The sequence below is a fragment of the Passer domesticus genome, chromosome 1 (genome assembly GCF_036417665.1).
Source record: "Passer domesticus isolate bPasDom1 chromosome 1, bPasDom1.hap1, whole genome shotgun sequence".
NCBI lineage: Eukaryota > Metazoa > Chordata > Aves > Passeriformes > Passeridae > Passer > Passer domesticus.
This window is the reverse complement of record NC_087474.1, coordinates 4,934,347-4,946,655: the sequence shown is the minus strand read 5'-3', so window position 1 is coordinate 4,946,655 and position 12,309 is coordinate 4,934,347. Positions and strand designations below refer to the sequence as shown.

Below are 12,309 nucleotides of genomic sequence, written 5' to 3'. Positions count from 1 at the left end.
ACTTGTCAATCACTGTGAAAGGTAAAGCAATGCTGCAAGGGATTTCGTGCTGTCTTAATACATTTGAAGGGTTAAGAGGAGGAAATGTTCTGCTTTTATGTATCCCAACAAGAAATACCTATCTTAAATAAAGGTCAGATGGAGGTTCAGCTTGCAAAGTGTGGTTTGGGCCATTGTAACTCCATTACTAAAATTTCTTCTATGGAGAAGAGAAAACCATGGAGCCTTATGAATACTGTTGCTTTGCATACAAGAACTGTGAAGGTGGAGTTGAATCTGATGTCATGTTTATGTCTTTTTGTTTTGTTTGCCCTCAGCAATGCGCTTTTGCCCATTGATCAGCCAAAAACCAATGTTTGGGTAACCTTAGCCAATGCATCAGGCTTAGATACCATATGTTTAACTCATTCAAGCCCTGAAAAGCCATTTTCAACTTCTTTGGTCAGTTTGCCAGTAGATACTTGGCCAATTCTGAAAACCATTCCTCCACATCTTTCACAATTTGTTATAAATCCCTCTGATGGATGGGGTGTTTGGACGAAATTCCTTCCTGAAGCGTCCTTTGAACCCCAAGAACTGGAAATTCTTGGTTCTGTAAAAATGGATTTTTGCATCAAATTTGGCATTTTTGGGCTTGAACGAAATAAAGACAAAACTTCAGATGTCACTCCCTATCACCTTGTGTGTAAAGATGCAGATTCTTGGTGTAATTGTACCTCAGCTGTGTTTTTAGCACCTAGTCATACCCCTTTACATCTACCATGGGGGATGTTTTTCATCTGTGGAGATCGAGCTTGGCCAGCCATCCCATCAAACACCAAAGGTGGTCCCTGTAGCATTGGAAAGCTTACTTTGCTGACACAATGTAAATATGATTAAAGACCATAAACACAGAGGAAAATCAGTTTGTCCATCAGTATGAATCAGACTGTAAAGATTATTTTGAACCTTGGGGCTCTCATCATGGGACCTGCCAGTCATCTTTGGAGTGGAGGGACAGATGGGGTTTTGTGGGAACTCAGTACATCACTCCGATGTCCAGAGCTACCGAGACAACCCTTGGGGGCTCAGAAGTCCTGGAATGTTGCCAAAAGTGCCTGGTGGCTTGACTTTGACCCTTCTAAAGAAGTGTCACCTGTGTATGAGGAGATGAGAGAATTTCAAGTTTGAATGGTGAGGGGATGATATTCACTGGGGGAAACATAGATTTTAAAGCACTGTACAGGGGGGTTTGGAATCCTGTACATGGGGGTCAAGAGTCCCAAGATGGAGTGATTTGGGCGTGCCCTGTCCTTCTTCTTTCTTCTCCTTGGCATCCATGTTCAGGATGATGTTGGCATGTGTGGATTGGTTCATGGTGAAGGTGCACTTGTTAACAAGGGTGAAAAGTATTGGAAATAGAAGGTAAATATCTTATACGTAGTTTTCACTATAAAAGACACAACCACCCCGTGGGCGGGGGAGAGTGCTTTTGGCTGCCTTGCTGATCAGACCTCGGCTGGGCAGACAGAAAAACTTTGTAGATAAGAAATAATAAACACAACTGAAGACCAAAAACTCAAGAGTCCAAGCTCATTCTTCAAAGCGCGGCCTGCCCAGAACCACCTTTTCCCGTGTTGGGGCAGAGACAAGTAACAGCCAACCCTGACAGGGTTTGGTTGCCTCTGGATGTGCAGCTGACAGTGCTGCTGCATTCCTGAAGGTTCTTTTCCTTCTCTTACCCTGCTCTTTTCTCACAGTCATATACGAGCCGCCGCCGCCAACGCCCTCCCTGCTGAACATCCTGGTGTACTCGCTGCTGCCCATCGCCGTGCTGTCCATGGCCATCCTGCTGGCCTTCTGGATGTACCGCCACAGGAAGCCTCCCTACGGCCACGTGGACATCATCGAGGTCAGGGACTCACTGCCCTTTGTTTGGGCCTTGCAAAAGGCACGGGGGCTGCTCAGTGTGTGTTCACTCTTTTCAGGTGGCCTGACTCTTCTTCTCTGCTTTTTGAAGTTGGTAGCACAGTTGGTCTCCATGGAAGTGTGAGAGTGATGGGTTTAGGTGGGGTTACCACCATGTCTGAGATAGCTGAGGGAGGGAATTAGACAGCCCTGCTTGGTGGCTGCCCTTCCTCCCAAACTCTCAGACCCATTGCCTGATTTCAGCTAACTTTGTAGAGCATCAGAGATCTAAGAGATGATAAAGTTCCTGCCAGCTCTATGAGAGCAGAGAAGATGCTTTCCCTGATGAAGCTCAGTTTTATGAACCCTCAGACTAATGGGTGCAGGAGGCTTTGGGGTGACCTAATTGCAGACTCCCAGTACCTGAAGTGAGCCCACAAGAAGGACAGAGAGGGACTTTTGACAAGAGCATGTGGTGACAGGACAAGTGGGAATGGGTTTAAATTGAAAGAGAACAGGTTTAGATTAGATGTGAGAAAGAAATTCTTCCCTGTGGAGGTGGTGAGGCCCTGGCACAGGTTGCCCAGAGAAGCTGTGGCTGCCACATCCCTGGCAGTGTTCAAGGCTGGATTGGATGGGACTGAGCAATCTGGTCTAGTGGAAGCTGTCCCTGCCCATGGTAGGGGGTTGAAACTGGGTGATCTTTAAGGCTCCCTTCCAACCCAAACCATTCTATGGTACTGTGGACCTTTCCCATCTGACAGCAGGTAGGACAGAGCTCCAACCCCACACACCCTACAGGGTCACACTGTTCTCCTGGACAAGTGCAGACTTTAAACAGATGTGATCTGTAGGATGCTGACAGACCTGTTCACTGCCCATGGCTGGGGTGGCGTGGAACATGCTGATGTAGTGAGGAGCAGTGGGAGGTGTTAGATGTAGCTGGCTCTCTGGTCACAAAGATCTAAAGGTTACCACTTCCAGCAGGAGATATCCTTCGGGACATCGGTGCTTTACACCCAAAATAACTTCTGCTTTGAAAACACAGGAGAATTCAGATTTGCCCAGAGCATGGCAGGCAGTAGTGTCACAAAGTGACACTTGGAGGTGTAGATTGTTATATGTGCTGTATATCAAAACCCTACAGAGCAAGTGAGACAGGGAGTTTCAGGCTGTTCTTGCTGCAAGCAGTGCACCTAAATAATTTGTATTAAATAAATGTCACTGCTTCGCACTTCTTTCCTCATGTGCAGTGTCTTGATTCCTCCCCTCCCTTTATTTTACAGTCCAGCTTCAGCTAGTGACAGTGTTTTTTTCTCTTGTGCAGGATCCTGGCCCACCACCCCCTTCTCCCCTGGTTGGCCTAAAGCCCCTGCAGCTCTTGGAGATCAAGGCAAGGGGACGCTTTGGCTGCGTGTGGAAGGCTCAGCTGATGAACGACTACGTGGCAGTGAAAATCTTCCCTATCCAGGTGAGAGGGACACTGCATTAGGATCTTACTTGCCAGGGGCTTCCTCACCAGTGCTGAGATGCTCTAAGTGCCTGTGGAGATTATGGTTTTTGAGACCATAACGAAGATGCATTTGGGCTCTTCTGCTGGGGGAAAAAGTTCAAGGACCCTTCCTTCCTACACTTCTCCCTGCGTTATCTCATTACCAAATGCTTCCTGTAGTAGCACTTGTTGCAAGAAGGGCAAAAACAAGCACATTCTGAAATCTACAGGGTGTGTTATCTTCCCTGCAAATGCCTGTGTTGTTCAAATGCAGCAAGGCAGGGTGCAGCTGCAGTGCCCAGAGTGCACACCAAGGGCCAGAGCTGGCTTTGTGTGTCCTGCCTGGGTGGGTTGTAAATCTGGATCCAAACCCAGTGAGCAGTTTACAGCCTCCAAAGGCAGAGCCCTGGTGCTGTGAGAGCTAATTGTGCTGCAGCCTTTCTGTCAGCTCCTGTCTTCTGCTCTAGGAAACCTTTGAACACTCCTGACTTGATTGTCTAGGAATTGCAGATGAAAAGAGTAAAGCAATCAAAAGTCAAGTGAAAGAAAAATTACTAAAACTAAATCTTTCTGCTCCTCTGCTGTCTCCTTCACTACTTTTTCACCTCATATTTGTTGTCATACATTGCTAAAGGAGATCTGCACATCTTCTGTCCAAGCCAGCTGTGACCTACTAGTAAATATTCAATACAGCCTAAATTAGATTTTGCAATTGCAGCAATTACACTGCAAGGCTCATCCTGGGTGCTGTATGCTCAGGCTTTTTTCTTGCAAGTATCCTTAGGAAATCTTGAAAAATTTTATTTCTCAGTAAGGTTGAGTTTGGCTTCCTCTCCACTCCCCACACATGTCCTTTAGGAACAGCTGAGGATAATTTTGGAGAGGGGAGACTGAGGACAGCAACATGTCTTTCTTCTTTAGGGAAAACAGCCTCCTTTTGAAGGGATGCATCACATCCTAACACAGGAGCATGATTTTTAGAGTAGTGTGAGCAGCTCTGACTGAACTGAAGGAGCTGTTTGCTTTAAAGGGAAGCGTGATCTTTGATGGTGCATTTCTCCCTGCTTCAGGATAAGCAATCTTGGCAGAGTGAGAGGGAGATTTTCAACACTCCTGGCATGAAGCATGAAAACCTTTTGCAATTTATCGCAGCAGAGAAAAGGGGGACAAACCTGGAGACAGAGCTCTGGCTGATCACAGCTTTCCATGACAAGGTAATGTATCATTGCATGTATATTTTGGGAAGGCAGAGAGGGAGCTGGTTGTGATACAGCAGGATTATAATCCCTGAAATTCTCCCAGTCTGTTTTTGGTGGGCCATGATTCTGTGGTAGCAAAGTGCTCCTGCTCCTCTGTTTCAAGCACCCTTCCTTTAGTTTTCAAGGCTTTCCTACACAAATAAAGGATTGATAAAAGTAGGATTTAGGAAGGGAGAGAGGCACAGAAGGCCATAGCTCACATCTGTAGTGGTCACCATCTCTCGATGTGCATAGATGAGCATCATGGGAGACAGATTTTGCAGATCCCTTACAGACAGGCTCCATGTTTGCTTTTGAGGCTTGGGGAACACATTCCCCTTCATGGACTGCTTTAGTTGTAAACCATGACTAACACTTAAAACAAACGTGCAAATCTGGGGTGAGCCAGTAGTGTTATCCCCTGGTAAATCCAAGGTCTGCTTGAGTCAATCATTGCCACAGCCAGCTGATACAATGCTTCAACTTGCATGGAAGGCTTTCCCCTTGCTGATCTTGGATTAATTGCTCTGGTTAAAAATGATTTTTTCCCTTCCTTACCTCCCTCCCCTTCCCTGGCAGATAAGTAGACATCAAAAGGTCTGTGCTGTCAAGGGCTGAAAACTCATGGACACTTCTGATTTTTATTTCTTCTTTTTGCTTTCACCAGTGATTTCTCCCCCTGTAAAATCAAGGCTCAGATTTTTCAAGCACTCTCTAAACTGATAAATTGGCACATCTGTCACATACAGGGGTCTGTGATTAAGAGCTGTCCTGTTCTGCAGGGTTCTCTGACAGATTACCTGAAGGGCAACATTATCAGCTGGAATGAGCTCTGCCATGTTGCAGAAACAATGGCCCGTGGCTTGTCCTACCTTCATGAAGATGTCCCTTGGTGCAAAGGTGAAGGACACAAACCTGCCATAGCACACAGGTAAAGCCTCTTTTGTTGACACTGTCTTTGAAATGATGCTGTTGAATGGAAGCTGTGCTTTTAGGAAGTAAAGGCCTTTTAACTCAGCAAATTCCGTGCTAAGACAATAATTTTTTTCAGCCACATATGAAATGGTGAGGGGCAAGTGTCTTGCCTGTGGAGTAGCATAGTTGGTAGTGGCTGAAGGTGAATGTCCAAAGAGTAGGGGCTTCCCTCTTCCATCAACTCTTCCCTTGTGGTGGAAAGGGAATTCTGGTTGCTGCAGAACCACTGTTTGAAAGGACTTGGCTTCATAATATCATCACATTATGGTCTGTGTATTTCTATGGCTGTACCAGGAGCTGGACCCTATTTTTCCCTTATTTAGGCTGATAACTCCAATAAATGTATTCCCACAGAGCCTTTGATCATTAAGTAAAAAATGGAGAAACTGTGAAAAGGCAGAAAATGGCTGCAAGTTACTTTCCCCTGTAGTTCTATAAGGCCCAAATTGTGCCAGGATGCTTATGAGAGACACCACAGCAGGTGCCACCCTGCCCCTGAGACCTTCTGGCACTTCCCTCAACCCACCTGGGTGTCAGTGCAGAGGGGACAGCAAGGAAGAAGTTGGGTTAAACCATCCTCATGCTCCAGCCCTTCTCCAAAGTCCCACACTGCATGCCCTAGATTAAAGCATCTCTTTTGAGTGGTTTGCTCATGGCAGGGCAGGATGGGGGAGATTTCCAGAAGGGATTTACAGGCTGTAATCCGTGGCCATACTCCCCCACCACCCAGCCCATTTCATCTAGGAGGGACTTAAACCCCACGTCCAGCTGCAGCAATTTGTACCTGATCTAGCAGGCCTGGCTTCATCTGTGGCAAGATAATCCCTGTTTTTGCAAGGGTATCCCTGCCCACAAAACACCCCACCTCCCCAGACCTGAAAGTTTTGGAGAGCTGGGGGCTTTTGAAAGAATCTGCAGCTGCCTTTGTGCTGCTCCTGGAGCTGACCCCTGTGTCCCTGACATTTGTCCCTGTAGAATAAAGGCAGTGGTTTATAGATGAAAATTCCTGAGGGTGGGGAACAGAGGAAGGCTATAGAGAGGCTTTAAAGCAACAGATCGTGCTCATTAGTGTCCCTGTCCATTTAGCAAGTGATAAAAGCTGTAGAATGCAGCATTTGTGTGAATTTAGCACATACCTAGTGGAGGAGGGGTTTCAGGGCACAAGGGATTTTCTTCGGATTACCCCACTCCTTTTAATTTTATTTTTGAAAGAAAACACTAAATGCATTTTAAATCCAGGGAGGGGGGCGTGGGGGGTGTTTTTGAATGGCTTTCCACGGTGCACATGGATGGAGATGCTGGGGTTGCCAGGTGGGACTCCCCAGTCACTGCTGGGCAGGGGTTCAGCCTCTCTGGCCCCCGGCACTACAAGGAGGATTAAGGTTATGGAATCACTTGTTGGTGCAAAAGTGCCCCCACGTGGAAGCTGCAAATAAAATCTCCAGTGTCTCAATCGAATTAACTCACCCATTACTCATAGTCTGCTTGCTCTGTATTCCCTAGTTTGAAGTGCTATATGAAAAAAAAAATTTCTTCTTTTCACGCCACTTTTATTTGGCAGTGACCATTTTAGGATGGTCTAATGGATATGATGTTATGGGAAATCTACTTGGCACGGCTTGGATTAAGTCCTTCTCCCTGGATACATTTGCATTGCAGCTCAGACTTGCCAGTTCAAGGTGGTTTGTGAAAGGAAGGAAGGAAAGCGTGGAAAAATGGGGAAATGTCTGGAAATGGGGGGAAAATAGAATTGCAAAGGGAAATCCCTGCATCGTGTATCAGGATGCAGGAGTTAACTGTTGCATGCCTGAAGGGCACTGCAGGTGAGGAGCAGCAGCACATGCTCATGCAGTAATGCTGGTTTACATCTTGTTTCACCTTGGAACCACATCGTTCAGGCAGATTGTCTGATAATTTCTGTGTGGTCTTCATCGAGCCACTGCTTTGCAAAAATCTCGTGCACAATCTGTACCATCCTGAGGGCATAATCCCCTAAAGCTGAACGAGCAAAGGCGTTTATCCATGTCATTAGATGATGGCTGTTGCCTAAGCCTGTGGGGAAACTGCTATAGCATGGAAGCAGACAGCCTCTGGGATGACAGATAGTGGGAAATGCAGTTCTTCTGTGTAATGGAAGGGTACCAGTGTTTGGGAGGCTCTGCAAAGCTGTGCTGAGTCCCTAGAGCTGGTGGAGGCTGGTTTCTGCTGGGGTTCACTGGCTGCACAGTGCCCTCCAACTTCACACCCACTTCCCCCATCTTAATCCTCAAGCCAGAAATGCTCATCATGCTGTGTTTAGCTTAGAGAGGATAAATCCTCTCTTCTGATATTTTAAGCTCGGAATCAGGGGCTGCGTGATTTTTGCTTGCAGTGCTTTGAGCTGATGCTGTGGCATCTGAGGCTGCAGGGAGCAGCCCCTTCTCTATGGTCCAGCAGTTTCTCTCTTCACAAAGAATTTTGACAGGTCTCTCTAGTGCAGAACAATCGTATCTGCCCTCATTAATTATTTTGTGCAGGCCTGCAATGTCCTGCAATCAGCAGGGTCACCGAGTGAATTGATGATAGGGAAGTTATAATGCTGAGCATACAGGACAATTGCCATCTGCTGTCTAAGGTCTGTAATTTAATTAGATTGCCAAACATTCCTTTTCAGATGAAAATGCAGGAAGCCCAGGGAACAGGGCTCGACTGGTTTGGCATCTCAGTGTGATCTTCCTCCAACCCCCACCCTTCCCAGCCCCTGCAGATTTACCTGAGCTGCCCTGAAATGATCTTGCTGCAGCACAGGACTGACACAAATGTCCCCTTCAAGCACAGAGCCACCATCTCTACTGCAAATTCTTACACCTGCCTGTCAGCTGCCTGCTCTGACCCTGACAGAGTGTCTGTGTGGCCTCACCCCCTTCCCTGCTTGCTTTCCAACCCTCTGAATTCTCCAGGGAAGATCAATCCAGCAATTACAACAGAAGGCTGATAGATGACTGTGGCAGAAGTCTGTTGAAGCATGCAGTCAGGGTGGAGAGAGTCTCACCAGCATCTGCTGATTTCCAGAAAGATCTGATTTTGTAGATAGGAGCAAACGTCCTTACTAGGATAAAGAGTAAGGTACTCCCTTAACCTGCCTTGGTTTTGTTCTTGGGAATGAGAAGGGCCCAGAAGATGGGGGTCCAGAGCTGGTGCTTGGAGCAAGAAATGGTGCCTTATATACAGCTTGCTCTAATTAAAAGAGCCCCTTCAGATCAGATTTTACTTTGAGATTAATTCACTGGAGAGTTTGGCTGACTCTGTGCTGGTCAGCTCAGGGCTGCTTGGTTGTGTTTTGGGGACAAGGGCAGTGAGGAGAAGCCAAGTTTGCAGCACTGGCCATGCTGGCACCCTGGGGGAGAAAGGAAGCAAGGAGCTGATTTACTGGGAGCTGCTGAGCCTACAGCCAGTGTGTGTGCTGCAGTGTGATTTAGACACATGCCGTGATAAACCCTTCCCTTACTTTTTGCCTTGTCCATAGGGACTTCAAGAGTAAAAATGTCTTGCTGAAGAACGATTTGACAGCTGTGCTAGCTGATTTTGGACTGGCTGTACGGTTTGAACCTGGAAAACCCCCAGGGGATACTCATGGACAGGTAATCATTACCTTTAACTTTTTGAAAAGCTGGCCTTGCCATAGCTTCTCTGGAGTGGGGGCTGGTTTGTGTAGATGCATTTAATTCTCTATGAGATATTTTTTCCATAAAAACTTGTGCTCAGACATAAATTCTGGGAGCTGCTTTAATCCGGGTGAGTGGGGAGGGTGCTCAAACTTTCTGATTGCTGTGCAGGTGAAGCTCCCCCAGCTCTGGGGTCAGGTGGCTTCCTCCTTCAGACACAGGGCTCATTGTCTCTTTATTGTTTTGGTATACATATCCACAGAATCACAGAATACCAGGTTGGGAGGGACTCAAGGATCATCTGCTCCAACCTTTTTTGACCAAAGCAAGGCAAGACAGCCTAGCTGAATCATGGAAGTGTTTCATTTTGGAGTCTGCTGCACATACCACTTCTCTAGACCATAACACAATATTAAAGCTCCTAAATATTAATACTAATACCACAATACTAGTATTAATAATCCTAAAATTATTGATTTAATTTTAAGGATTCAGCCAGGCTGGCTGCTTGGGTGACCTTTGGCACATCTGGCTGTGCACTGTGTAAACAATATACAGCTTTATGGGTTCTTAATTTTCTGCCTTTGTGTTGCAGCAAGCAGACCCTCATTCTGCTCTCATGCCAGGACAGCAAGTCCTTCATCCCCTCCTTGTGCCTCCAGTTTTTCCTGAATTTCCATCTCCAGTGTAGTCTCCCTTTTTTACCTTTATCTCAAAAGGAATGAACACTCTTCTGGGTTAGCCTTACTCAGCTTTCCTCATCTTTTTCACCTTTTTTTTGACTTTTCCAGTATTTTGTACTTTCCATATCCTGGCTTCACTCTGTCCCCACTGCCTCAGATAACAGCAAGAAGAGAATTTCCTTAAAGGAAATTATTAAAAGTGTTTCAATTCTCAAGAAAGCTGCTTTTTCCCTTGCTGTCCTGTCTAATCCCCTACATTATGAGCCATACTAAACAATGGAGGCACTATAATGCCTATTCCCTCAAAACAAGAGCAGATCTTTTCTAAATCATGGCAAGCCAGGGTTCATGTTTTACTATTCTGTGGATACAGGAGACTTGTTTTATCTAGGGCTGTCAAAACAACACCTTTTCCTACTATTTCAGGATATATAAATGTTTCTCTTTTCTGGGTTTTTTTTTTTTTTAATTTTTTTAATTCTGTTTTTGTTTATCTGGGGGGTTGTTTGTTTGGGTTTGGAGTTTTTTGTTGAGGGTTTTTTGGGTTTTTTTTGAGTGAAAGGGGATTGAACTTTCAACAATTGAGATAACCAAGCCAGACTTGACCTCAGGGTGTTCTGTGTGTCTCCAAAGACAGTGTTTCCTCATGCAGGGTGTGCTGCCAGAGCAACATGCAGCAGGATGCAGACCTGCAGTGTGCACTGAATGAGTATCACACATGTAGCCTTGCACTTTGGCTTCCTCCTTTACATTGCTTATCTGGACTGGAGTGATCTTAATGAGAATCAGTGTCAAAAGAAACAGCTCCCCTTTGCTTGTTTTTCGAGCAAGGTGCACCTTTAGCAGCAGTGTCCTCCAGGCTAATGAAACCTGCTGTCACTCACCTCCAACCTGAAGAGGCTGAGGGGCCCAAATGCAATGTAACTTGAGCTGTGTTTTCTCTCTGTAGGTGGGAACAAGGAGGTACATGGCTCCTGAAGTGCTGGAGGGAGCAATCAACTTCCAACGAGACGCCTTCCTGAGAATAGACATGTATGCAATGGGACTGGTGCTGTGGGAGCTAGTCTCCAGATGTAGGGCAGTTGATGGTAAGAATAAAGACCTCTTCCCTGTTCTGTTTCGGTGTGGTTCAGTTGGCCAGAGAATGGATCTGTTTGAAAAAAGAAAAAAAAATCAATGGCACATTTTTATTAAAAGCAGCTAACCTGTTTTTCCTTTGTTTTTTTAACATAAGGTGTTACTTTCTGTATATAATAACCTTTGTAAGTGCTCAAGCCTCAAAGTATTTTTTACTATGTTGGTTACCTTGCAAATTGCTGACAATTCAGAGGGAGAAGGAGATTCCTACATGATGTGTGTCCATTACTCTTGAGCCTGCCATGTGCTGCTCTCAGTGGCACTCCACATTTCTGCCTGTGACCAGGGCATGCCTTGGGCTCCTGAGAAGAGCCACACAGCCAGCTTGGCTGTCACCTGGCTTATGCAGGGCAGGGGGGTAGCCTGAATGGAAAGCACCTTAGTGAAATAGCAGGAACACAGGGCTGGGAGGATCTTCTTGGCTCAGCAAGCCCATTTCCCTGCTATCATAAGTCATTAGTTTTTGATCTTTTGCTGATCAAGCCCTCTCTCAGCAGTGCACTTGGTTTGTTTCTTCATTTGCAGCTTTGGAGGATGTCACTTTCTCCTGAAGGATCTAAAAGTATGAACTTCATGGTGTCTCCTTTCTCGTTTTTTTAATCTAAAAATGATGCTGTGAAGTGGGCCATATTTTCTGTCCAATCAGCACATCTGTTCTTTAGTGACCTTTGACATTTGCAGGACAGGAAAGCAGTCACATCATTGTAGTAGCTCCAAGGCTTCTTCTTCTAAAACTAAGAACTAAGAACTAACTTCCATCTAAACTTTTTTCTTCTTGTATAGATATGGGTGCTTTGAACTGAATATCAAATTTGTAAAACAACAGCACCTCACCTAGACTTGAAATGTTTTTGTTAGCATTACAGAAGGACTGAGGAGCATCATTATAATTAAAATGCCTCCCATAAGTGTGTGGTAACAGAAGGTCTCATCTTCAGAAATGTACAGTCTAACGAGGTAAAATGCTGGAGGAGCAGGGAGCTGGGAGCACAGTAGGGAAAAACAGTGTACACAGATCATTTATGTAGGAATTGCCCTTCTCTGTTGAGGTGCCCCAAATATCCACTTTCATTTTTCCTGTCATGTTTGTGATCTCCTGCCAGTTCAGGCAGCTGAGATACTCCAGGTGCCACACACAGCACCACTGAGTCAGAGGGAAGGCTTCCTTTGGGATGACAGGGAGTTACACTGAGCCTCATCTGCACTCCAGCTCAGAAGTGACGGTGTGTAAACAGCACATTTAGCTTCCAGAT

At 45.8% G+C, this 12,309-nt stretch overlaps 1 protein-coding gene across 2 annotated transcripts in view; it reads left to right on the top strand.

The window, feature by feature from the left end:
- Positions 1–12,309, top strand: part of ACVR2B (activin A receptor type 2B) — a 107,553-nt gene that overhangs the window by 82,676 nt on the left and 12,568 nt on the right. For both annotated transcript variants that reach the window (XM_064427727.1, XM_064427650.1), the window contains 6 exons: positions 1,740–1,891; positions 3,215–3,358; positions 4,450–4,593; positions 5,400–5,548; positions 9,098–9,212; positions 10,869–11,007. In XM_064427727.1, the coding sequence (XP_064283797.1) occupies positions 1,740–1,891; positions 3,215–3,358; positions 4,450–4,593; positions 5,400–5,548; positions 9,098–9,212; positions 10,869–11,007 (843 nt within the window). The remainder of the gene's footprint in view (positions 1–1,739; positions 1,892–3,214; positions 3,359–4,449; positions 4,594–5,399; positions 5,549–9,097; positions 9,213–10,868; positions 11,008–12,309) is intronic.